The sequence below is a fragment of the Rana temporaria genome, chromosome 2 (genome assembly GCF_905171775.1).
Source record: "Rana temporaria chromosome 2, aRanTem1.1, whole genome shotgun sequence".
NCBI classification, from domain to species: Eukaryota; Metazoa; Chordata; class Amphibia; order Anura; family Ranidae; genus Rana; species Rana temporaria.
Window position 1 is genome coordinate 486,796,146 of NC_053490.1, and position 27,879 is coordinate 486,824,024.

A 27,879-nucleotide genomic window follows, 5' to 3' on the forward strand; every position below is an offset into this window, starting at 1 on the left:
GTATAGTTGCTCTCAAAGAGCCGGTTGTTTCTGTAAGAGTATGTATCTACTCTCTTATTATTCAGGAGAGCATGAAATACAAAGCTTCCTTGCATCTCTTCTCTATCCTACCTCTTTCTATGTAGGTGGCGCTCTCTACTACCCGTGTATCTGGCTCTGTTATACCTTCCTGTGTAGGCAGCGCTCTACTACCCGTGTATCTGGCTCTGTTATACCTTCCTGTGTAGGCAGCGCTCTACTACTTGTGTATTTGGCTCTGTTATACCTTCCTGTGTAGGCAGCGCTCTCTACTACCTGTGTATCTGGCTCTGTTATACCTTCCTGTGTAGGCAGCGCTCTCTACTACCCGTGTATCTGGCTCTGTTATACCTTCCTGTGTAGGCAGCGCTCTACTACCCATGTATCTGGCTCTGTTATACTTTCCTGTGTAGGCAGCGCTCTCTACTACCCATGTATCTGGCTCTGTTATACCTTCCTGTGTAGGCAGCGCTCTACTACCCGTGTATCTGGCTCTGTTATACCTTCCTGTGTAGGCAGCGCTCTACTACTTGTGTATTTGGCTCTGTTATACCTTCCTGTGTAGGCAGCGCTCTCTACTACCCATGTATCTGGCTCTGTTATACCTTCCTGTGTAGGCAGCGCTCTCTACTACCCGTGTATCTGGCTCTGTTATACCTTCCTATGTAGGCAGCGCTCTCTACTACTTGTGTATTTGGCTCTGTTATACCTTCCTGTGTAAAACAGCGCTCTCTACTACCTGTGTATCTGGCTCTGTTATACCTTCCTGTGTAGGCAGCGCTCTCTACTACCCGTGTATCTGGCTCTGTTATACCTTCCTGTGTAGGCAGCGCTCTACTACCCATGTATCTGGCTCTGTTATACTTTCCTGTGTAGGCAGCGCTCTCTACTACCCATGTATCTGGCTCTGTTATACCTTCCTGTGTAGGCAGCGCTCTACTACCCATGTATCTGGCTCTGTTATACTTTCCTGTGTAGGCAGCGCTCTCTACTACCCATGTATCTGGCTCTGTTATACATTCCTGTGTAGGCAGCGCTCTCTACTACCCGTGTATCTGGCTCTGTTATACCTTCCTGTGTAGGCAGCGCTCTCTACTACCCGTGTATCTGGCTCTGTTATACCTTCCTGTGTAGGCAGTGCTCTCTACTACCTGTGTATCTGGCTCTGTTATACTTTCCTGTGTAGGCAGCGCTCTCTACTACCCATGTATCTGGCTCTGTTATACTTTCCTGTGTAGGCAGCGCTCTCTACTACCCATGTATCTGGCTCTGTTATACCTTCCTGTGTAGGCAGCGCTCTCTACTACCCGTGTATCTGGCTCTGTTATACCTTCCTGTGTAGGCAGCGCTCTCTACTACTTGTGTATTTGGCTCTGTTATACCTTCCTGTGTAAAACAGCGCTCTCTACTACTTGTGTATTTGGCTCTGTTATACCTTCCTGTGTAGGCAGCGCTCTCTACTACCCATGTATCTGGCTCTGTTATACCTTCCTGTGTAGGCAGCGCTCTCTACTACCCGTGTATCTGGCTCTGTTATACCTTCCTGTGTAGGCAGCGCTCTCTACTACTTGTGTATTTGGCTCTGTTATACCTTCCTGTGTAAAACAGCGCTCTCTACTACCTGTGTATCTGGCTCTGTTATACCTTCCTGTGTAGGCAGCGCTCTCTACTACCCGTGTATCTGGCTCTGTTATACCTTCCTGTGTAGGCAGCGCTCTACTACCCGTGTATCTGGCTCTGTTATACCTTCCTGTGTAGGCGACGCTCTCTACTACTTGTGTATTTGGCTCTGTTCCACCTTCCTGTGTAGGCAGCGCTCTCTACTACCCGTGTATCTTGCTCTGTTCCACCTTCCTGTGTAGGCAGCGCTCTCTACTACCCGTGTATCTGGCTCTGTTCCACCTTCCTGTGTAGGCAGCGCTCTCTACTACCCGTGTATCTGGCTCTGTTCTACCTTCCTGTGTAGGCAGCGCTCTACTACCCGTGTATCTGGCTCTGTTATACCTTCCTGTGTAGGTGACGCTCTCTACTACTTGTGTATTTGGCTCTGTTATACCTTCCTGTGTAGGCAGCGCTCTCTACTACCCGTGTATCTGGCTCTGTTCTACCTTCCTGTGTAGGCAGCGCTCTACTACCCGTGTATCTGGCTCTGTTATACATTCCTGTGTAGGCAGCGCTCTCTACTACTTGTGTATTTGGCTCTGTTATACCTTCCTGTGTATTTGGCTCTGTTATACCTTCCTGTGTAGGCAGCGCTCTACTACCCATGTATCTGGCTCTGTTATACCTTCCTGTGTAGGCAGCGCTCTCTACTACTTGTGTATTTGGCTCTGTTATACCTTCCTGTGTAGGCGGTGCTGCCTTGCAGGGAGATTGTTCTCGCATACCGATTCTGGAGAGCTGTCCCCGCCGTGCCGCTCTGAGGGATCTGTTACATCCGGAAGGCACCGAAAGCAAAGCTGTCTCCAGCGGTGGATCAGGGCTGGAGGTGGCGGAATGGAGTTCCCGCATGATCCGGCTGCAGAACTGGGTGGAAGGGCCACATGATGAGGCCTGGCAGGGCCGGATTTGACCTGCAGAGCTTGTGTTTGATATTTATACTCTGAAGGTACCCTAGGGTCCCATGGAACACTGGTTGAGAAGCCTAGCCTAAAGTGTGAGACATTGATGGCAACCAGTCAGAATTCATCAGCAATCCAGCTTTCGTAAACTGAAGTCTGATTGGCAGATGAGTGTTACTGCTGTTTGCCATGATTTCCCAACCCGTCACATCTGTGTGTGCCGGAAGGATTCATTGCGCGGATATTCCTGTGCAGGCTTATGAAGGCCGCGTTCTGATCCTGCCTCCTGCCATACGGATCTGAAGTTCCAGTTTGAGGCTGTTGTCTGTAGTATGTCGGCATAGGATCCGGGATGTGGGTTGCAGTTTGAGGCTGTTGTCTGTAGTATGTTGGCATAGTTACGTTATCTTCTATGGTTTCCTCATGACAACAAGCAAGCTTTGTACATTTCCCATTGGGCTATTTTTTTCTAAATAGTCTGTTTAAGCATGAGGGAACAAGGTGGTTAAGTGCTGTTTAACAAATATAAAATCTTTTGTTCTCCTCAAGTATTAAAATAATTAATAGAAAAAAGAATTTGGGCATGAAGAACGTCTTTGTGCATGGGGCCTTACAATCTGCCGTGAGCGCGCACGGCAATCTGTTTATCTAAAATGATTATTTGTTTACAATGAATGGCTCTACTCCTCTGCGATCAAAGTTGCCACAAGTCTTTTAACAGATTGTAACAGATGGCGAATCATTGACACTGCCGTCAGCTGTTGAGACAAGCTTGTTTACTTACGATGCCCGTGTTGTTGAGTCTGACTTCAGCCGAAGGAATCTGTTTTTTTCGTGGCTTATATTTTAGAATGCACGATCTCTCAGCTCTTGTAACATCAACAGAGAGCGCTGCTAAATGACAGTGATACATGAAACTGACATCTGGCTTCAGACATCCCAAAGCGCGCAGTACTTTACCTTAGGCTGAGGCACTGTGGGATGTAGTTATTGTCGGTTAATCTAGTTCCTACATCTTCCACAGCATTGTACGAAATGAGGACACACTGGGGCTGTATTGTTAAGATATAAAAAAGTGTGTGTGTATACATATATATAAAGCTGTACGGCAGCCGCTTTAAGGGGATTAGGGGGCGCGCGCCCGCCGTGTTAATGAGGAGCCCGTGCGCGGTGGCCGCGATATCCACCGGCGTACTCGCGATTGGAACGGGGAGGCGTGCGAGTGTAAACACACACATCCATGTCCTGTCAGGGGAGAGAAGACAGATTGTGTGTTCCTAGTATATAGGAACACCGATCAGTCACCTTCCCTAGTCAGTCTCCTCCCCCTACAGTTAGAACACACAGGGAACACAGTTAACCCCTTGATCGCCCCCTAGTGTTAACGCCTTCCCTGCCAATTACATTTTATACAGTAATCGGTGGCTATTTAAAGTGGAGGTTCACCCAAAAATCTTTTTTTTTTTAACATTAAATTGAGGCTCGTTATGTCAAGGGGAATTTTTTACAATCGAAGCAGTACTTACCGTTTTTTAGAGATGCATCTTCTCCGCCGCTTCCGGGTATGGGCTGCGGGACTGGGCGTTCCTACTTGATTGACAGGCTTCCGACGGTCGCATACATCGCGTCACGATTTTCCGAAAGTAGCCGAACGTCGGTGCGCAGGCGCCGTATAGAGCCGCACCGACGTTCGGCTTCTTTCGGCTACTCGTGACGCGTTTGTATGTGACCGTCGGAAGCCTGTCAATCAAATAGGAACGCCCAGTCCCGAAGACCATACCTGGAAGCGGCGGAGAAGATCGCTCTCTAAAACGGTAAGTACTGCTTCGATTTAAAAAAAAAACTACCCGATTCCCCTTGACAAAATGAGTATCAATCTAATGTTAAAATGTTTTTTTTCGGGTGAACTCCCGCTTTAAAGCTCTAATCGCTGTATGAATGTCAATGGTTCCAAAATAGTGTCAAAAGTGTCCCAAGTTGTCCACTGCAATCCTGATAAAAATCGCAGATCGCCGCAATTGCTATTACAAACAATAAAAATGCCATAAATCTATCCCCTATTTTGTAGACGCTATAACTTTTGTGCAAACCAATCAATATACGCTTATTGCGATTTTTACCAGAATTATGTACAAGAATATATATCGGCCTAAACTGAGGAAGACATTTTTTATTGGGATATTTATTATAGCAAAAAGTAAAAAATTGTGTTTTCTCAAGTTTTTTTTTTTTTTTTTTTTTATCCAAAGTGCAAAAAATAAAAACCACAGAGGTGATCAAATGCCACCAAAAGAAAGGGAATGGGGAAAAAAAACATACATTCTGTTTGGGTACAATGTCGCACGACTGCGAAATTGTCAGTTAAAGCAACGCAGTGCTGTATCGCAAAAAAATGGTTCCGGTCAGGAAGGGGAAAAATCCCTCCGGGGGCGCGCATCGCGGCGATCATTGTTGCAGGGTGTCAGTCTGACACCCCGCAACACCGATCTCGGTAAAGAGTCTCTCACGGAGATTCTTTACCACGTGATTAGCCGTATCCAACCACGGCTGATCACGATGTAAACAGGAAGAGCCGTTGATGGCTCTTCCTCACTCGCGTCTGACAGACGCGAGTAGAGGAGAGCCGATCGGCGGCTCTCCTGACAGGGGGGGTTCGCGCTGATTGTTTATCAGCGCAGCCCCCCCTCGGATCGCCACACTGGACCACCAGGGATGCCCACCCTGGACCACCAGGGAAGGGCAAAAAAAAAAAAAGTATTGAAAAAAAAAAAAGTCTGGGAAAAAAAGCAATAAAAAAGATGCCAATCAGTGCCCACAAATGGGCACTGACTGGCAACATGGGTAAATCAGTGCCACCCCACAGTGTCCATCAGTGCCACCCCACAGTGTCCATCAGTGCCACCCCACAGTGTCCATCAGTGCCACCCCACAGTGTCCATCAGTGCCACCCCACAGTGTCCATCAGTGCCACCCCACAGTGTCCATCAGTGCCACCCCACAGTGTCCATCAGTGCCACCCCACAGTGTCCATCAGTGCCACCCCACAGTGTCCATCAGTGCCACCCCACAGTGTCCATCAGTGCCACCCCACAGTGTCCATCCATGCCCAGTGCCCATCTGTGCCGCCCATAAGTATCCATCTGTGCCGCCCATGAGTGCCCATCTGTGCCGCCCATGAGTGCCCATCTGTGCCGCCCATGAGTGCCCATCTGTGCCGCCCATGAGTGCCCATCTGTGCCGCCCATGAGTGCCCATCTGTGCCGCCCATGAGTGCCCATCTGTGCCGCCCATGAGTGCCCATCTGTGCCGCCCATGAGTGCCCATCTGTGCCGCCCATGAGTGCCCATCTGTGCCGCCCATGAGTGCCCATCTGTGCCGCCCATGAGTGCCCATCTGTGCCGCCCATGAGTGCCGCCCATGAGTGCCGCCCATGAGTGCCGCCAATGAGTGCCCATCAGTGCCGCCCATGAGTGCTGCTATTCAAAGTGCGACAGTGCTGAAAGCTGAAAATCGGCTTGGGCGGGAAGGTGCGTAAGTGCCTGGTATGGAAGTGGTTAAAACAACATTTAATAGTTCAGTTAAAACACTCACAGGATTATGCGAAGGTAAAGGCTCATCACAATGAAGGGGCACTGCCACTTATTTAAATCTTGCAGGCGTGTAGTGTCACCCGCAGATGGAAGGAAGAGTCCCGGAATTCTGTGTGGACATCAGGATGTCCCTGGGGCCACATGCGGGCATCACAATCTGGGAGAGTTCAGTGTAAAAGCAAGGCTATGCACTCTGAGCTTACTGCTTCTTCTAGATGTGGAAATGTGAATAAAACACACAGGCCATAAGGGTCCAGATTCCAGACTCCCCTCAGCTCATCAGACATGACCTGTCTGCTTCCTGGGCTGCAGACTCGGACCTATTAAGTGTTGCTTTAATCCTGCACTTAGGAGGCACTTCCTTCTTCTTTTATGCAAACAGAGTTGGCTTACTCTAGGATGGCTGCCGTAAGTGCACTTTAGGATTATATAGACTTTTACGGACTAATGTTTGTTGCCCATATTTGCACTACAGGAGCGGTCACACAGACCTTTTGTGAGCCCACATTGTTTAATTTTCAGTCTGTTCTAGAAATGGAAGTAGACTTCTTAACCACTTGCTTACTGGGCACATATACCCCCCTCCTGCCCAGGTGAAATTTCAGCTTTCGGCACTGCATCGCTTTAACTAACAATTGCGCGGTCGTGCGACGTGGCTCCCAAACAAAATTGATGTCCTTTTTTCCCCACAAGTAGAGCTTTCTTTTGGTGGTATTTGATCGCCTGTGCGGTTTTTATTTTTTGCGCTATAAACAAAAAAGTGAGACAATTTTGAAAAAAATACAATATTTTTTACTTCTTGCTATAATAAATATCCCAATTTAAAAAAAAAAAAACATTTTTTTTTCTCAGTTTAGGCCGATACGTATTCTTCTACATATTTTTGGTAAAAAAAAAAAAAAAATCGCAATAAGCGACTGGTTTGCGCAAAAGTTATAGCGCTTACAAAATAGGGGACAGAATTATTTTTTTTTAATTATTTTTTTTTACTAGAAATGGCGGCGATCTGCGATTTTTAATGGGACTGCGACGTTATGGCGGACACATCGGACACATTTTTGGCGCCATTCACATTTATACTGCGATCAGTGCTATAAATATGCACTAATTACAGTATAAATGTGACTGGCATTGAAGGGGTTAACACTAGGGGGTGAGGAAGGGGTTAAATGTATCCCTGCTTAGTGTTCTAACTGTAGGTGGAGGGGGGGGTGACTGGGGGGGTGACCGATCTGTGTCTCTATGTACAAGAGACACAGATCCGTCTCCTCTCCAGAGACAGCACCGCTGTCTCTGTGTAAAACGGCAATGAGAGATGATCTCATATGTTTACATATGAGATCCTCTCTCATTGGCCGCACAGATCGCCTCGCGAACGGCCACTCTGATTGGCCGTTCGCGGCGATCTGTAATTGGCTGTGTCCGAGGGACACGGCCAACACAGATTTTCCCCGCAGCGCGCTCTGGAGCGCGCGCGGGGACCGCCCTAAGGGGCGGACGTCAATTGACGGCAGTTTGGCGATTGGGATCCGCACTGTAGCCGTCAATTGACGGCAGGCGAATCCCAAGTGGTTAAAGTTGCTAATTTTCATCCAGCCAGTCGGCCTTCTGATGGAAGCTCCCATACTCGTTATACCTTATACTCATAAGATTGTCAGTCTTTATAATTTGTGAATCTACAGATTGGTCAGAACTTGGCATGCTCCAATAGCTGGATTAGTAAGGGCGCTGTCACTTTTAGGGCGGCCATAAATAAAAAACGTAGAAAAGTGACGAGTCTGCCCTCAAATCGTTTTAGTACTCTCTCTATGGGTATATATTGCAGAAAAAAAATAATGCTTTTTTAAAGCAATTTTTCTTGCTGGTGGAGGTTTGCAATTTGATGGGAATCAATTTCTAACCAGAAGTAGTACACTTACTATTAATTCACTTGATCTTGTTAAGTCTCAATTGAGGACCAGGCCCATCGCAACAAGACAGGCAAACCAAGCAATTGCTTGGGGCCCCGAGATGGCCTGGGGCCCCAGCAGGGCGGGCCAAAGTGTCCAGCGGCTTGAAGAGGCACAGTAGGAAGGATTTTTAGCAGAAGCACCTGTCTTTAAGTAATGGGGATACTGTGGATACACATGAATTACATAAAACTAAGAAACAAAACTTCAGCTTCGCCCTTGCCGCGCCGCTGCGTCCTATAAGCTGCAGTCCACGCGGTACAGGAGATTCAGTTTGTTGTTCCCGGCCGAACTGACAGGCAGTGCACACACTGAGTGCTCTGTGCTCACTTCCTTTCAGCCCGGCCATCCGGCCAGGAACAACAAACTGAATCTCCTGCCGCACGGAACGCGGTAGTTAGGGGGGAGTAAGGGGAGGGGGGGGGCAGTCATCAAGACCCATTTAGTAGTAAAAATATGGTAGCTGACCATAATAACCCTACTTGGATATTGTGTTACGTATGATAAACAAAACAATTAAAGTGGTTGTAAACCCACTATTTTGACTTTTACCTACAGGTAAGCCTATAATAAGGCTTACCTGTAGGTAAGGAGAATATCTCCTAAACCTGCACGGTTTAGGAGATATTCCCCTCGCAATGCGGGTGGCGCATGTGCAGGGGGAAATCCACGGCGATAGGACCGGCATCCGCCGGACCCTGCCGATTTTTAATCTCCCGCGCGCACGCGGGAGTGACGTCATCGCCGCTCCAGCCAATCGCAGCACTGAAGCGGCGATACCCGGAAGACACGCCGGAGCAAGATGACATCCTGCTCGGCGTGGACCAGGTAAGTGGTGTTCACCTCGTTCCGAGGCAAGTATTTCATAATCGGCTAGTATGCGGTGCATACTAGCCGATTATACCTTTTGCCTTGCAGGTTTTAAAAAAAATAAAAAAAAGTTTATGCGGTTTACAACCGCTTTAATTACCATAGCTTTCTTTCCATTTTCTTTCTTTACCATCCCATTTCCATCTTATTGCTTCTTTTTTGAATCGGGTAATATTTAGCAGAGAAAATACTCTACAGTAGACTCTACTGATTCAAAAAAGAAGCAATAAGACCCCTTTCACACTGGAGCTTATTGCAGGCACTATAGCGTTAAAAATAGCGCCTGCAAACCACCCTTAGGAAGCTGGGGGGGGGGGGGGGACCTCCATGTCCATTTTGCTTGGCGCCCCCAAATTCCTTTAAACGGCCCTGTTGAGGACTATTAAAGGTCTACCTCCTGACATTCTCGAGGCGGCTTAGAGTTTAAATAGTGTAGGGTTAGATACAATAGATGGGGGAATTTGGGACTAAATTTACTGTATATGCCTTTCGGAAAAACTGGGTATTAAATGGCTTTGGAGGGGGTGTGGGGAGTGAGATGTAGTTGAGAAGTTTATAACATGTTGGCGAGATCTTGGAATAGCCAGAAGATGGCAGATGCTGCATTCAGGCAGGTTGCTCTTCCTCTGTCCTACACCCCTCTGTGTATACTTGCCAAGAAAATAACCTGTACATTTTGGTATGGACAGTACTGAGCCAATCTGGGCTATCACAGCCCTGTGTACACTTCAACTTTGACTCTTATTTGGATGGTTGGACACACAATTTCTCCTCACCAAGCCCCTTCAAACCCGGGTGACGGGGATTATGAGCTGTCTCCGCTCACAGACCAAGTGCTAAGAAGAAAGCCAACGCACACAGAAGGATCACTGGTGTCCACATTTATTAGGAAGGATATCCACTAGATCAAGATGAGGGCATTGGCCCTCATCTAGGGACCCACTCTTCTAATACGTTTCGCCCATGGGGCTTCGTCGTAGAGATATGACTAAGCCTTATACTGTATGTGAAACACCCTCTGGTGTTTGACTCTTGGCTTACTCAGGAATTTTTTTTTTCTTTTTTAGCTGAACAGGAGTGTAAGGAAAGTAACTTTACAGCCCCATCTTTGGTAACAATTACCCCCTGTGTGTGCAGGTGATGATGGGGAAGTGCTGTAGAAAATGATCATGGTCCCTATCTGCATCTGGAAGTGTACCAACAGACTGGCATTATCCTCTATTATGGCAGGGGTCTTCAAACTACAGCCCTCCAGTTGTTCAGGAACTACAATTCCCATCATGCCTAGTCATGTCTGTGAATGTCAGAGTTTTACAATGCCTCATGGGACGTGTAGTTCTACAACAGTTGGAGGGCCATAATATGAAGATTCCTGCTCTATGGCACATACTTCCGGCTGTGTGATGGTCATTTGGCTGGAATAGAGCAATGGTGATGTTCCTGTTGAACTAGGATTTCTCTCTCTTCAGTGTATATTACTTTGGTAATTGGTAAATGTTCTACCCTTGAAGCACCTTGGTACTTCTGCTCTTTTATAGTGTCCTTTCCAGGTCAGAGACTGACTTTGGCGTTTTTTTTTTTTTTTCTTATTAAAATATGTTAACTCGTATGATTTCTCCATTTCTTTCCAGTCCCTCTTCAACCTGCTGGAGTTTCGCAGACTTGTTTTGAACTACAACCCCCCTGCAAGTGTTCAGGATGTACCCCGAAACCAAAAGGTCTGGTATATTTGTCTATGTGCACTTTCTGAAATCTACAATTGTGTATTTTCTGTCTGCCAAGATGTAAGAGGGAACCGAGGTTATAAAATAGAATCACATGGTTGACTGGATAGAACGGTACCCTCACTCAGTATGTATGGTTAGAAGCAATATTAACAGAAGGAAGTATAACTATAAGGACTTCAGGAGTAAATAGACTTCAGGCATGTGCAATATGTTATATAGATATTTCACATGAATGAGTAAAAGCAGGCCTAAAGCTTAAATGGTTAAAATTTAGGTCTGTCACACCAAATGCAGCTTTGAAATCACGCAACTTCACTTAAAATTTCACAATTTCTAAGCCGCATGTCAGTGGAGCTTGGAAGATATCTGTGCAGCTTCATGTACAGATGTCTATGCAAGTCGCACCTGAACTCGCAAAAAGTGGTGCAAGAACTACTTACAAAATCGGCATGACTCTGATGGAGTCGGAGTTGCACTGATTTGACTGCTTCTATTGAGGGCTATAGGGTGCGACTTCTCATTTGATTATTAAACTATCAAATCGCATGACAAGTTGCACTGGTGTGACCAGAGCTAAGGCCCCTTTCACACTCGGGCTGGAGGTGCGGTGGCGGTGAAGTGCCGCTATTTTTAGCGTTGGAATTGCGGCGGTATTCGGCCGCTATCGGTGTGGTTTTACCCCCCGCTAGCAGCCGAAAAAGGGCTAATACCGCCGGCAATGTGCCTCTGTAGAGGTGCATTGCTGGCGGTATAGCCGTGGTTTCCCATTACTTTCAATGGGAAGAAGCGGTAAACACACCGCGCCTTCACTGTTCCAAAGATACATCTAGCAGGACTTTTGGAGCGGCAGTGCTAGCGCACCCCTCCAGTGTGAACAGCAGCCGCTGTTTCAGGTCGGTTTACAGGCGCTATTTTTAGCGCAACAGCGCCTGTAAACTGCCCCAGTGTGAAAGGGGTCTTAGTGTGCTAAAGGACCGTGGGGTTGATTTTTGAACTGAAGGGTGCAAAATTTGGTGCAGCTTGCATGGTAGCCAATCGACTTTCCGGGTTTTTTTTGTTTGTTGTCAAAGCTTAATTGAACATGCTGAAGTTGGAAGCTGGTTGGCTATCATGCACAGCTGCATCAGATTTTGTGCTCTCCACTTTCAGTAAATCAACCCCTGTACGTCCTAAACAAATGCCAAGTTTTTCCCAATAAAATACTGTGTTCGCTATTGGTTGCCTCAGTGCAACTGATCTCTGGCTTCTTCTTGCAGCCTGTCTCAATGTATCGGTACTTCCTCCAGCACCAGCTGCACATCATCACTCTGAACCAGCCTCCTGATGGTGACAACAGTGGACCATGCCAACACAATGCGAGTTGGCTCTACTGCAGGTGCTCATGCACTATAGTGACCAAGCAGGAGCACAATTGGGAGATGGGTATCACTCCATAACAGGAAGTGCCTGAGCAAAGATCTTCATGACAGAATCATCATGTATTCTTTTGGTGAAAGTTGTAGAATTCAAAAGATTGAAACAACTTTTGAAATTAAATTACCATTTTAAGGTTTATATTAGGGTTGTCCCGATACCACTTTTTCTGAGACTCGCCGATACTTTTTTTTAATGTCATAAGACAGAGAAAGTGACTAGGGACACAGATTCCCAAGCCCCTTTCTCAGCAGCCTCAGCTAAGAATGGAGAGAAGCTCCTCTCCATTCATAAACTGAAGCATCGTAAACACAGTTTACGGGGGGAGAAGACTGCATGGGTGGGGGGGAGAAGACTGCACAGGGGAAAGAAGACTTGCAACTCCCATGCCTGCCCAGGTATCGGGTGAGGCATCGGAGCGTTTCCCCCGTGTAAAAGTACTCGAGGAAATGCTCGGTATCGATACTAGTATCGGTATCGGTACATCCCTAGTTTATATAGTATTTTAGTGATTGGGTTTTCCTTGAAGTGTTTGTAAAAAATGAAATAAAAATAAACATACTTATCTGCACTGTTCAGTGGTTTTGCACAGAGCGCCCCCAGTCCTCCTCTTTGTTCCCTCACCCCCCTGCAGAGTGCCCCCATAACAAGCCACTTGCTATGGGGGCACTTGTGTGTGCTCACTCCCACCCTGCTCTGTGTCCTATAAGTGTGTTCATAAGACAGAGCGCATGGCTTAGCCCCACCCTCTGCTCCCTCCTCGCTTGCCTTGCTGTGATTGACAGCAGTGGGACCCAATGGCTGCATGCTGCTACATCTCAGCCAGTGAGGAGCAAGAGACCCAGAAAAGCCTTGGCTCTTGTGCACATTGCTGGATCGAGATCGGGTTTAGGTATGTATAAAGCCATTAGAATCCCTTTAAAGTATAAGTTTGTCTCCTCCACCAAGCTGCAGCAGAAATATCTGATCCTACCAGTAAAGCTAATCTAACCGCTTCCTGTGATGAGACAACAACAATGCTGCACTGCTCCTAAATTCAGAGCCGTGTTGCCACTCTCACATATGCTGTGCAGTGGGACAAGAAGACACTGTTGAGGGTGTTGGTGCCTACCAGCATTATCACTTTTAATTCACAAATGCCTGTAGCTTATCAATCATCACCTGGTCTTACCTAGTCCTGGCCACTGCTTTGTGCAATGGCAGCACTGCCTCTGTTACTGGGACCATCTCACCGTGAGCTGCCAGTGTCTACGAGAGGAAACGTTGGAGATACAAATAACGGAGACTCAGTTCAGGAAAGGTTATGGTATTTGGTACTTTTAGGCTTCTGCATCACATGGTACCTGAATTTGGTACTTGTTTAGACTGAGGCAGGAGCCTTTAGCTGATTTTTTTTAGCGTCAAAGGTACCCAATATCATACTGATAGTGTTTTCATATTGATGGGTTATTTTTGCTTTTGACTTTTTGGGGTAAATCTTGTAGATTTTTGGCTCAGTATAGAAAACCCAATTTGTTCTTGCAGTACGACACACAGGAAGTGATAACCGCAACATTTAAAATGGTTAATCCCATTCAAAGCATCATTACCCGCCACTGATGTTTGTTGCTATAGACCATTGCACAGCCACTGCTGTGAGTCTTACAATGAAATCAGGAGCTGTTGGCAAGCTTTAAGGAGAGTAAAGGCAAATGAGATGTTGGCTATAAAAGACATTTACACAGTATTGAATTTTACACAGGAGTGCTGTATATGTTCTATCTACTGTTGTTTTTACTTCATCTTTAAGCCATTTAACCGTGCAAGCAGCTTTTGCCTAAATAAGCAGTCAAATTTGTTCATGTAAAAGTAAAGCATTAAAGTGGAGGTTCTCCCGGAAATGACAATTTTTAAGATTAGGTTCATGCTCATTTTGTCTAGGGTAGTTTTTTTTAAATCGAAGCCGTACTTACCGGTTTAGAGATACATCTTCTACGTCGCTTCCGGGTATGGGCTGCGGGACTGGGCGTTCCTTCTTGATTGACAGTCTTCCGACAGGCTTCCAACGGTCGCATCTATCGTGTCACGATTTTCCGAAAGTAGCCGAACGTCGGTGCGCAGGCGCCGTATAGAGCCGCACCGACGTTCGGCTTCTTCCGGCGACGCGATAGATGTGACCGTCGGAAGCCTGTCAATCAAGAAGGAACGCCCAGCCCTGAAGACCATACCCGGAAGCGGCGGAGAAGATCGCTCTCTAAAACGGTAAGTACTGCTTCGTTTTTAAAAAAACTAGTCGATTCCCCTAGACAAAATGAGCCTCAATCTAATCTTAAAACATTTTTTTAGGGTGAACTCCCGCTTTAACTAAGTGTTTTGACCTTCAGATAAATGAGATCTTGTTGATGGTGTTAAACTGTCAGGAAAAAAAAAAAATCTGAATACTGGTTTTCTGTACATTAAAGGGGTTGTAAAGGCTAGTTTTTTTATTTTCTAAATATGCTCCTTTAAGCTAGAGCATTGTTGGATCACTTACCTTTTTCCTTCGATTTCCCTTCTAAATGTTTTTTTACTTTGTCTGGATCTCTCACTTCCTGTTCCTCCTCTGTAAGCTTTTACAACCCCCTTTTGAGGTTAGACTAAGACAAGCAAATAGCATTTTGAAACGACCACAATCATCCGAGCTGTTCTGCCTGGGGGTTAGTCAGCGTGCTCGCCCCCTCTTTTGGGACTACATCCCTGTGGGGAGAGGCTTTGTTCACAGCCTCTCCCCGCAGGGATGTAGTCCCAAGGGAGGGGGCGAGCATGCTGACTAACCCCCAGCCAAAATGGCTCAGATGATTGTGGCCGTCTCAAAATGCTATTTGCTTGTCTTAGTCTAACTTTAAAGGGGGTTGTAAAAAAATAGTCCTCATTTGAAATGACCAGCCCTGTTGGGCTATCGTTAATTCCTAAATCACCAGTGCAAATAGTGAAAAAACAAACACCCCAATTGAAATCTGACCTCCGCCATTTAAAGTGCTCGCTTACCAGCTTATATGGACCTCCTATAACAGGAGGCCAGGAACACTTGTGGCTCATACCCAACCAGGCCTTTATCCATCCAGGAGGGGTATGGAGATGGCAACTCCCACCACACTCAGGTTCCCAAGGCAAAAGGGTCAACAACGATCTCGGCTGGAACCCTCCACAGAACCTGTATGGCACAGAATCCACCCTCAAGATTTCACACTCATTGAAGTTCCCCAAAAAATATAAGGCTCGCCAAAAACGCACAAAACTTTAATAAAACAAAAAAGATTGCACTTACATCTAAGAAGCATTAAAAATTATTTAGAAAAATGCAAGCCGACTGGCCAATACACAACGGCCATCCTTCTGGCATCGGAGAAACGTGGTGACGTCAGCACGTCGCTCCGTTTGGCACGGTTCATCACACACTGACGTATTTCACCATGTCGAAGATGTCAGCACTCAGGGCTTTTGGATGTCTATACAAGGCAGGCTTGTACAGGGGAATAACCTGTATAACAACATTTTTTTTTAAAATGCATATACTGTATATCAGGGCTCGACAAATCCCGGTCGCCAGGGCGACTAGAAATAGTGTCCTGGCGACTTGTCTTGGAAGGTGGGCAAAACATTTTTTTTTGTGAGCTGGTGGTGAGCCATCTGGTGGTGAGCCGTTGGTATTACAAGTTGTTACCACCAGATGTGTGAGCTGGCGCCATCTGGTGGTGGCCGTTGGTATTACAAGTTAAGCATTACAAGTTAAACAGCAATTCTAATGTAATTTTTCACTATTTTCACTGCCATCTTCTTCCCTCTAATTAGAACCCCCAAACATTATATATATTTTTTATCCTAACACCCTAGAGAATAAAATGGCGATCGTTGCAAAACTTTCTGTCACGCCGTATTTGCGCAGCGGTCTTACAAGCACACTTTTTTGGGAAAAAATTCCACTCTTTTAAATAAAAAAATAAGACAACAGTAAAGTTATCCCCATTTTTTTTAATATTATGAAAGATAATGTTGCGCCGAGTAAATTCATACCCGACATGTCACGCTTCAAAATTGCGTCCGCTCGTGGAATGCAGACAAACTTTTAACCTTTAAAATCTTCATAGGCGACGTTTAAAAAAAATATACAGGTTGCATGTTTTGAGTTGCAGAGGAGGTCTAGGGCTAGAATTATTGCTCTCGCTCTACCAATTCGCGGTGATACCTCACGTGTGGTTTGAACACCGTTTACATATGCCGGCGCTGCTCACGTATGTGTTCGCTTCTGCGCGCAAGCTCGTCGGGACCGGGTGCGTTTTCTGGCTCTGTCAAACCCTGCTGTATATTCTTATGGGAAGATTTTTATTGAAATTGTCTGTTTGGCAACAGGGTCTTTGTACTTCTTCTGAGACACAGCTGCACAGCGAGAAACAAATGAGAAAATTAAACTGTTATCTTTTATACTGGTTTCCAGCACAGTAAAAACATCAAAGTAAAATGGATGTTCTGGAATGATCGCCATTTGCCTAAGAATATGGTTGTTCCAGGGATTTCTGTGCAATGTATAAACATGCATATATAGCCATTATGATCATAAATGTCTGTATTGAAGATATTTTAACATCTAAGTCTTTGATGTGTCATCTCGTCTTTAAATACCGTACTTAAAAAAAAGTGGGAAAGTAGGTACAAAGTGATTGCTAGGAATCTACCATGTATTATGCTTGTTTGCATAACAACTGACATTTTTTTAAGCTGTCCTTCTCTCTCTTTCTTTTTTTTTTTTTTTTTTTTTTTTTTTTTTTTAATCCGCACTCCACAGGAACACAGAAACCTGCCTTTCATGCGTGAGCTGAGATATCTCTTCTCACTGTTGGTCAGTTCGAAGAGAAAATATGTCGATCCTTCTAGAGCAGTAGAGATTCTAAAGGATGCCTTCAAGTCAAATGACTCTCAGCAGGTAACTTCTGGCCACATATTATTCTTTCTGTGCTCTCTGCAGGTTATTGTTTTTAAAATGGTGCTATCCCTCTGAAAGCAAGAGGAGAGAGAACTACAGTACCACTGAAGTCTAATTTATTTCTATGTATTGTTGTGTAGCACAGACCCCAGACTGGCCCGGCTGTTTGATCCCAGGTTCCATTCCCTATAAGACACGTGGCAGCCAGGCACACAGCAGTGCAGTCACCCAAGTCAGAAAACAGGCTGTTCATGTCTATTTTGCAGTTTATTTGCTGGTTTAAATTGGCTGGGGTGCTAGTATTCCTTGGGATAATCCAAAACGAACAGAATTACAATAGAAGACGTCTAACTCTTCTGCATCTTCAGGGTGCAGCCACCCTCTTGAATGCAGAATTTAGAGAACTACAACTCAGGGGACCCCTTGGCAAAGGTATAACCTGAGTCAGTAACTGTGGCAAGCTCTCCCAAGTGTTTGGTATCTGGAGCATTTTCACAAGTACTCGTGAAAATACTCGGTATTGGCGCATCCCTGTCTTTAACAATAATCACATGATGGTTGTTGGTACAGTGTCTGCCTGACCTCTATTTTTGTGACTTTGGCTTTAACCTCCTTTAGCCCAATCCTGTATGGATCACATATTTTTTTTTTTTTTAGTTTAACCACCTAATACAGTTGGTTAATCGATATAGTTGAATGACAGCTAAAGCGCGGGCTTCCAGTGCTGGGAGGGCATCAATAGACTCACCCTCTGGTGATCACAGGAGCACGCTCTGTGACATGCGTGTCCTTCCAACTTGGCTGATCACAGAACAGGGTAAAGGGCCAATCACAGTGGGGTGGTTATCTGATTTTTTTTTTTTCCTCCTTGCGAGCAGCGTGAGGAGAGATTCAGAAAGCAAGTAACCAGCGTCTGTTATAGGGACATCGGCCCCTGCCTCAGTTGCCCGCCAGTGCCACCTATCCGTGCCCACCTGTGCTGCCAATAGTGCTTCATCCTCTATCTGGGGACCATCTTGGCTCAGTGACCTGTATGGTTGGTCTCGCAATATGTTTATTGCTTGATATTATTTTGTTTTGATGTATTTTATGACCATGTTTGTCTCTTTTTGATATCATGTTAATAAATTGATATATATCTTTTACTTTTTCTACTCCTTGAGTTTATCTCTCTACACAGTACAAATATAGTCCGCTTGCCCCCCTTTTTCTTGGTCTCCTGGGTCTTTGGGGTCCCTCTAGTCCTAATTCTATTCTAAATGACTTCTAGGATGATGGTACTACTATTTCTTTCTTGTTTATACTAAGAGGTTTTTTATTTAAATCCGTGCCTCATCAGTGTCACCTGTCAGTGCTGCCCATCCGTGCCTCATCAGTGAAGGAAAAAAATTACCCGTTTGCAAAATTTTATAACAAACTATGACTTTTTTTTTTTTTGTTTAGCAAAAATAAATAAACCCAGTAGTTATTAAATACCATCAAAAGAAAGCTCTATTTGTGTGAAAAAATTATAACAATTTAGTTTGTACAGTGCTGCATGACCGTGCATTTGTCATTCAAAGTGCAACAGCGCTGAAAGCTGAAAATTGGCCTGTAGGCAAGTAGTTAAGAAATGGTTCTCTTATGTGCAGTCAAATGTGGTTCAATCATGGGTGGAGTTATGTTCAGCCTTTCTGTTTTGCCATCTTATAGCCGCACTGATGGGTTTTCCTTTTGTTTCCTGCAGCAAGATGTAAGTGAATTCACCCACAAACTGCTGGACTGGCTGGAAGACGCTTTCCAGATAAAGGCAGAGGAGGAAAGGTGAGGGGATGCGCCTTTGGCATTGTCTTGTTTAGCCTGAATTTTGAATTAAGATGGGCAAGCTGTAAAAAATGTTTGTGAAATTTTGTGCGTAAACACTAAAGGTCATCTAAACCCAAGAGGAAAAATTCAGACAGGCCCCTGTCACCAACCTTAAAGCGGGGGTTCACTCGAAATTTTTTCAGAATCGGGTGTTTTTTTTTAAAATCAATGCAGTACGTACCGTTTTAGAGATAGATGTTCTCCGCGGCTTCCGGGTATGGTCTTCGGGACTGGGCGTTCCTATTTGATTGACAGCCTTCCGACAGTCGCATACAGCGCGTCACGAGTTGCTGAACGTCGGTGCGGCTCTATAAGGCGCCTGCGCACCGACGGCTACTTTCGGCAACTCGTGACGCGCTGTATGCGACGGTCGGAAGGCTGTCAATCAAATAGGAACGCTCAGTCCCGCAGACCATACCCGGAAGCGGCGGAGAACATCGATCTCTAAAACGGTAAGTACTGCATTCATTTAAAAAAAAAAAAACAACACCCGATTGTGCTTCCCACAATTGGCCTCAATCTAATGTTAAAAATTTATTTTTTGGGTGAACCTCCACTTTTAAAATTGCAGTTAGATTTATATAATCAAATTCATGACGTTTATAACATGGAATATTTAACTGCTCCTTTTTAATAATATGATTTTAAGATTCAATAAGATCTGGTGTACCTGGTATCTATTGGAACCACAAACCTATCCTTAAAATATACACTCGGATGTTGTACCCATGTAGAGTTTTATGAGGGTGTCCGGTAGGGTGAAGCATACTTTCTCGTACTTCCTTTTCTGTACTCTTCTACCCTTTTTTCCTTGGTATTGCTAATGTAGCAGTGCCACGTTCTTAAAGCGGTAGTTCACCCTCACCCACATGATTTTACCATCGAGACAGGCATTGTAGTGCGAGCTACAGTATGCCTGTCCCGATTTTTTTTAACCCCGGACTCACCTTGTAATCGTACATTGTAGATTTCGGCTCCCGCGGGGAATGGGCGTGCCTATGGAGAGGGAGGATGATTGACGGCCGGCCCTGGCACGTCACTCTCCCCGAAGACAGCCGGAGTAGGTCTCGGCTCTTCACGGCGCCTGCGCACAGGCTATGCGCAGGCGCCGTGAAGAGCCAAGCCTATTTCGGCTATTTCCGGAGAAGCGTGACGCGCCAGAGCCGGCCGTCAATCATCCTCCGTCTCCATAGGCACGCCCATTTCCCGGTATCTTCGATGTACGACTACGTGACTAGGTGAGTATGGGGGTAAAAAAATCGGGACAGGCATACTGTAGCTCGCGCTACAATGCCTGATTTTATGGTAGTAGAAAAAAAAATTTCCGTTCATAGGGTGAACCCCCGCTTTAACTGTCTTTTGTCTGCTATTTACAGTAAATAGGCCATTACGGGTTGATCATTTTCTAGCCATGAATATGTACACTGCTATACCATTGTCCTACATTGGTTATGTATATTTAGCCTGGCTAGTCCATCTTTTTTTAAAATCAAAGAGTTTTTATTATTGAGCAAAATAATAACGTACAGGGCGCTCAAATCGCGCACGTTTATAATACACAGCGGGTGATCATTAACAGAGTGTGGGCATATATATCAGACCAACATGCGATAAAGGGTACAAAATACTAGAGGTAGACCGATATGGGTTTTTCTCTGGCCGATACCGATGCCGATATTTAGAAATCACGGCGGCCGATAGCCGATTTATGATGCCGATTTTTTTGGGCCGATATGTTAAGCCGATTTTTGGGCTAAACAGTAAAGTTAGCCCATATTTTTTTTTTTTCAACCAAAAGTTTTCATTACCTGTTTTTGTGTAAATATATATATATATATATATATATATATATATATATATATATATATATATATATATATATATATATATATATATATATATATATATATATTGTAATACACAAAAACAGGTAATGAAAACTTTTGGTCGAAAAAATAAATAAATATGGGCTAACTTTACTGTTTAGTTTTTTTTTTTTATTTGTTAAAGTATATTTTTTCCCCAAAAAATGTGTTTGAAAGACCGCTGCGCAAATACCGTGTAACATTAAATATTGCAGCAATCGCTATTTTATTTCCTAGGGTCTCTGCTAAAAAAAAATATATAATGTTTGGGGGTTCCAAGTAATTTTCTAGCAGAAAATACAGGATTTTTACTTGTAAGCAACATATGTAAAAAAAGATTTAGCCTTTAAATGGTTAAACTGAGAATTCTCCTACACGGAGTTCAGTTAATTGATAAGTAGCAACATTGTATATGTTTTCTAAAACTTGGCAGTCTGCCCAGGAGAGAGAGAAGGTCTTCTACGGGAAGCACTTGCATTGACTTGTATTGCAGAAGCTTTTTGCAAGTCGCGGTGCTGAATTTATCAATCGGCTTTTTTAAAGCACAAATCGGCCGATGCCGATTAATTTAAAAACGCCAAATATCGGCCGATATATCGGCCAACCGATATATCGGTCGACCTCTACAAAATACATCCATATCTGTTTATCTTGTGACATGTACAAAGTGCAGTAGGGTCAGTTGTCCATCCATCCACGGCCCTCCCGCCCCCCCATGCCCCTTCATGGGCTCAGTGATATTTTGGGCACCTCTAACCCTCCCGGGAGCAGGTTGCAGACGAATTTAGCCATTTTCCCCAGATTTTGTCGTATTTGGCCGCACAGCCCCTATGTGAGTATACTAGTTTTTTGTAAGGTAGGACACTATTGACCTCAGCCAGCCAGTGGGACAGCTCTGGGGGTTCTGGACGCATCCAGACCCGCGCTATGACTTTGCGAGCTATGAAAAGCGTCTCATGGAGGAATACTTTGAGGAATTTACTTATTTCAGTGTCAGGTAGAATGCCTAAGAGGCACAGCTTGGGCTGTAGAGTAATGGGGGATCCCATTTTGTCGTGAAGGAATTTTACCACCTGTTCCCAGAAGGTCTGGATCTTAGCACACTGCCATAGTAAATGAAAAAAAGTGCCTGTTTCGCGATTGCATATTGGGCACAAAGCGGAGGAGTCCCTTCTGTACTTGGAAATTCTAAGAGGTGTGAGGTAAGCCCTGTTTATGATGTAGGTTTGCGTGAGGCGATCTGACAGTTTTGGGGATACCAGTTTACATGCATCTAGGGCGTCACTCCACTCATCATCCTCTAACGGGCCCACTTCCCCCTCCCACCTGGACTTCAGGGCATAAGCTGACACTGTCGCCCCCGGAAGCGTGATCATGGTGTGGAACTGGGTGATCAGTTTTTTAGGGTCTGGGTACCTGACTGCTGCCATGAGGGGGTTGTCAGCAAGGGCCAAATCATCCTGGGGGAACTGCGCCCGAAAGGCGTGCCGTATCTGGGCATAGCGGAGGAACATATGGTCTGGCAGATCATACTCAGATTGTAGCGTAGTAAAGGGTTTCAGTTTTCCGCTTCTGGTGATGTGGGACAGGTAGAAGATTCCCCTGGCACTCCACACCTCAGTGTCTTGTATGTGCTCGAACTCCGGTAGGGCTGAATTGCGCCACATGGAGGTGTAGCCATGCAAGGGTGCTATGTTCAGTCTACCCGACACTATGCTCCACACCCTCCTGTAGTGATACAGCAGGGAGTGGCGTCCCTCCCTTATCCTTGCCCCCCCCCGCTATAGCCACCAGGGGGTCGCCTATCGGTTGGATCCATGCAGGACAGAGGAGGCGCAGGAACCTGATCCTGTCCACCTTGTCTACATGGAACAGTTGTGACAGTTGTGCAGCCAAATAGTACGCATTGAAATCGGGTAGTGCCAGTCCTGCCAGGTCGGTCGGGTTTTTCAGTCTATGCCAGGGAAGTTTGTGTCTCGCGGAGCCCCACACAAACGGCTTCAAGATAGTTTCTATGAGCCTAAAACACCTGAGCACAAGATACACCGGTGAGTGCCACACCATGTAAAGAATCTTGGGTAATAGGACCATCTTAATTAGATTTATGCGGCCCGTGACTCCCAGTGGGAGTCTGGTCCAGGCCTGTGTTCTAGATTTTAGCATGTCATACAATGGTGTGACGTTCAGTGAGGTGTAGTCTGCTGGATCTCTGGTGGTCCGAATCCCCAGATACTTAATGTCAGCCACTCTCTGTAGAGGGAGTAGAGCCCCTTCCCTGGTCACCGGGTAGCTATCCAATGGGAGTATTTGGGATTTGTCCCAGTTGATCCTGAGCCCCGAGAAAGCGCCGAAGCGCTCAATCAGGGACAGAGCCAGTGGGAGGGAGTCCGTGGGGTCGTCTAGGTAAAGAAGTGTGTCGTCTGCATAGGTACTTATTCTCTCCTCCAATTCCCCTCTCCGCAGTCCCGTTATACCTGGGTGCGATCGTATGGCGATTGCCAACGGTTCCGCCGCCAGGGCATACAGCAGCGGCGACAGGGGGCAGCCCTGTCTTGTGCCACGCCGCAGTGGGAAACAGTCCGAGAGCCACCCGTTGGCCAGTACTCTGGCCCCTGGGGCCTGGTAAAGGAGCTTCACCCACTGAATAAATTTAGGTCCTAGTCCGAACTTGGCAAGGCACGTCCATAAGTATCGCCATTCCACTGAGTCAAACGCCTTGGCAGTGTCCAGGGCGACGACTATTCGGGCCCCTGGGTTGTCATGTTTGGCCTGGAGGTTGATGAACAGCCTCCTGAGGTTAAATGAGGTATTCCGGCCGGGCATGAAGCCCGCTTGGTCAGCGTGTACTAGGGAAAGGATCACGCCGTTGAGTCGGGCTGAGAGCACTTTGGCCAAGATTTTAATGTCCACTTGTAGAAGGGAGATGGGGCGGTATGACTCTGGTTGATGGGGGTCCTTGCCTGGCTTAGGGATCAAGACTATGGTGGCTTCCCTCATTGAAGGCGGTAGTTCTGAGCTATCAAAGATAGACTTGTAGAGGGCGAGGAGCCTAGGGACCAGTGTTTCTGCATAAGTGGTGTAGAACTCGGTTGGCAAGCCATCCGACCCCGGGGCTTTAGATTTTGGAAGGCCAGCGAGTGCAGTGGATATCTCCTCTGCCGTCAGTGGCTCCTCGAGCGCTTGGGCCTGCTGTGTAGTGAGTCGTGGGATCTGTAGGTCGGCAAGAAAGTTCTCGGACAGGGAGTCAGAGTCTGGGGCCACCGTGTCGTATAGGGAAGAGAAGAAGTCGTGAAACATATAAGCCACCTGTTCCGGGTCGGCTATCAGGTTTCCGTCTGGTGAGCGCAGGGAGATCACCACCGGAGGTCTTTCTTCGCAGTGTACCAGGTAGGCGAGTAACTTCCCTGCTCTCTCCCCATGCTCATAATTCCTCTGTTTGAGAAAGAAAAGCTTTCGCTTCGATTTCTCATAGTGTAGTTGGTCGGCCGCCCTAGTGCAGAACTGAAGTTCCGCAGCTAGGTCTGTACTCGGGTTGGCAGAGTATTCCCTTTCTTTCGCCGTGACGAGTTCCATGGCCCTATCAAGTGCCTCTGCAGAAGTGGCCTTAAGGGAATTAATACGGGCCGAGAGTGTCATGCGGGCATGTAATTTGAAGGCCTCCCAGACTGCCCGGGGGGACGCAGATCCAGTGTTATCAGCAAAGTAGTGCTCCCACTCCGTGGCCAGATCCGCGTCCTCCGGTAGCAGGGTCAGCCAGAACGGGTTTAACCGCCATGTGGGCGGTGGGTGGGTCCGGGGCAGCGATAATTTTGTCCAGCATGGGCAGTGGTCGGAGAGGGACCGGGGAGAAAAACCTGTCTCTCTAACCCTGGGGAGAAGCGTTTTAGACACAAGGACCAGGTCTATGCGGGACATTGAGTGGTGCGAGGCCGAGAAACATGTGTATGCCCGCTCTGCGGGGTGCCCATGTCTCCACACATCTACTAAGTTAAAATCCGCGAGAAGCCTCGCGAATCTCGTGGGACGCGGCCTAGCGGGTTCAGCCTGATCTTTGACCAACCTATCCAGGGAGGGATCTAGTACTGTATTAAAGTCACCCAGCCAGATTGCCGGCGTATCAGGGTGCAGGGCCATAAAGTCGAATCCGGTGACCACTACGGTGGACTGAAACGGGGGTGGGACATAAAATGCCATAAGGAGGACCGGATCCCCATGTAGTTTAGCTTTCAAAAAGACATACCTGCCCTGTGGGTCTATCACTGAATCCTGGAGTTCAAAGTGTGCCGTCTTGGCAATTAGTATAGAGACTCCTCTGGAGTGGGAGGTGTATACTGAGTGATAGCCCCAGCCCACCCACGGCCGCTTGAGCGTCCGCAGGGCCAGGCCTTCCGCGTGTGTCTCCACAAGGACCACAACATCCGCCCTTAGTTTTTTGAGTAGCGCAAATACTGCAGAGCGCTTAATCGGGTCCCTTAGTCCGCGGACATTCCAGGTTAACAGCTTCAACGTGGCCATGGGACATACCAGGGGAGGTAGAGAACTCCAGGATTCAGACTATTTTTAAGTACATACCACATTTCCCCCTGACCGCTATCTTGTACACTTCCATACATCATCAATAACACGATAATACATCCTCTATATGCATTTTGCTCAAACAGAACCCGTATCAAAATAAAAACATCAGTAACCCAGCACCCTAACACCCCTCCCTCCCCCCACCCTGCCCTGCACTTTCCCCAACTGGTGCGGGCTTGAACCCTCAACTGCCAACGTGGCAAAAGCAGCACCCAATGCATCGTATAGATGAACATTCTAACTAGCCAGGATATCCACTGGGAGTCTACCAGCACAGTCCCGGATAGTATCCGGCCAGGCCACCAAGGGTGGGACTGCGCATCAGCAGTTCCCCAGGATTGATGGTGGGTTGCTGCAAGTGGGGCGGAATACCGCTGTGCGCTCGGGCACGGTGTAGGACCTGGCTCGCTTCCCATTGCGTGCCCTAGGCAGTGTGCCTCCCTCCGCCGGAGGAGGAAGATTGGAAAAAAGGGCAAAAAAAAAGTTTAAAAAAGATTTAGAAACAGTGAAAACGTAAATTCGCTTAGCGTGTAGACTTTCCTGTAAGTCAGACAACATTCTCAAAAGACCAGTGTCTGAGGGTGCAAGGCAATTGTTCAGGTAAGCGTCCCCCTTGTTTCCCCCCCGGCCCGTCAGGGGAAGCCCGGGTGTCCCGGGGGCTCCAGGTGTCAGTGAGCAATGTCAGGATGCAGTTCGGGCCCCTCTGTATCCCACAGGGGGGGGGGGGGGGGAAGGGCATTAGGCCGAAGGCATCTAGGGGGGTAGGAGGTGTTGTAGCCTGGCACCCCGCAGGGGAACAACAGGGGAGAGGGTGAGGGGGGAGATCCCCCATACACTAGTACAACTGGGAGTAGTAAGATCCCTGCGGGGGTGACCATTAGGATGCTTCTGGGCCATGGCGCCGCTGCAAGTAGTGCAGCGGGGGACTGGGGAAGCTGTGTACTTATCTGCGTCTGTCCTGCCGCTCCAACCAGGTCAGCACCTCTTCTGGATCCTCGAAGAAGTGTGCACGATCCTCTCCTTCCACGCGAAGACGGGCCGGGAACAGCATGGCGTATTTAATATGCTTGACTCGCAATCGTCGCTTGGCTTCCATGAAGGTCTTCCTCCTGCGCTGGACCTCAGCCGAGAAGTCCGGGAACGCAGCCACCATCTTGTTGTCGAAGGGGATATTACCCCTCTCCCTGCTCAACCGGAGGATGGCATCCCTGTCCCTATAGTTTAGGAACTTTGCAATGAGCGTGCGGGGGGGAGCTCCGGGTGGTGGCTGTCTGCCTGGCATGCGGTGCGCTCGTTCCACAGCGAACATGGGGGAGAAGGCCTCTCTGCCATAGGCGTCCCTGAGCAGCTTCTCCAGAAAGTCCTGTGGGTCTCTCCCCTCCACCCCCTCCGGGAGGCCGACGAACCTTAAGTTACACCTACGGCTTCTATTCTCGAGGTCGTCTTACTTCTCAAGGAGCTGGTTAATCTGTAGCTGCATGGCTTCAGAGGATTGCTGGATGGGGGGGAGGGAATCCTCCACGGCGCCAAGTCTCACCTCCGCCTCAGACACCCTCTCTCTCAGCCTCTGCATATCCTGACGTACCAGTGAAATGTCCACTTTTACCTCCTCTATCTTCGCCGTGAGGGTGGTCTGGCAAGCCGCCACGGCTTCTTGACAGGAGGTGATAGCTACCAGCACCTTTGCGATGTCTGCGCTGACTGTGGCCTCCTCCGTCCTCGTGGCGCCGCCATCTTGCGCTGGGGGGTCCTTCTCCTGACGGAGATATTGATCGATTTTTGGACCCGCCGATTTGCTCGTTTTCGGTGGGGCCATGGTAACCGAGGTGCCCGGGGTCTGCTATGAGGTTTTAGTGAGGAAAGTCTCGGGTAGGAGTGCAGGATAGAGCGGAAAGGATAAACGGCCGGTGGAGCTCAGCAGACTAGCGTCCTATCCCATGTCGCTCCAGGCCACGCCCCCTAACTGCTAGTCCATCTTTTTAGAACACACCTGGTCTTATGGAAACCTTCTTTGGGCATTGTCATCTATTGTGTATTGTTTTCCTAATGCATCTGCTACCTTAGGCTGCTTTCACATTGCAGCGTGGTGCCGCTGTGACGGTATAGCCGCGCTATTTGGGCGATATCGGTGAGGTTTTAACCCCCGCTAGCGGCCGAAAAAGGGTTAATAACACACCGCTCCTATACCGCGGTAAAGATGCGGCTAGCAGGACTTTTGGTGCGCTCCTGCTAGCGCACCGCTTCAATGTGAAAGCCTTCGGGCTTTCACATTGAACACTGCAGGGCATGATTTTTCATGCGGTATAGCAGCGCTATTTTTAGCGCTGTACCGCATGAAAAATGCCCCAGTGTGCAAGGGGCCTTATTTTCATTTCTTTTTTTTCTTCTTCTTTTGTACTTTATTATCTTCTGTCTATGATGTACAACTTCAATAAAAAAAAAGTTAAAAATATTGCAGGTAAAAGCAAATATTTTAAATGCTTACTTACTGCAGCTACCCTTTCCATAAACATTTTTTTTTTCA

The 27,879-nt window shown here is 47.0% G+C and overlaps 1 protein-coding gene across 1 annotated transcript in view; it reads left to right on the plus strand.

Annotated features, from left to right (window-relative positions):
* The window catches only part of USP25 (ubiquitin specific peptidase 25), a 200,803-nt gene that overhangs the window by 77,894 nt on the left and 95,030 nt on the right, over positions 1 to 27,879 (plus strand). The window contains exons 6-8 of the mRNA XM_040338805.1: positions 10,620 to 10,706; positions 16,930 to 17,067; positions 18,794 to 18,870. Coding sequence (XP_040194739.1) covers positions 10,620 to 10,706; positions 16,930 to 17,067; positions 18,794 to 18,870 — 302 coding nt within the window. The remainder of the gene's footprint in view (positions 1 to 10,619; positions 10,707 to 16,929; positions 17,068 to 18,793; positions 18,871 to 27,879) is intronic.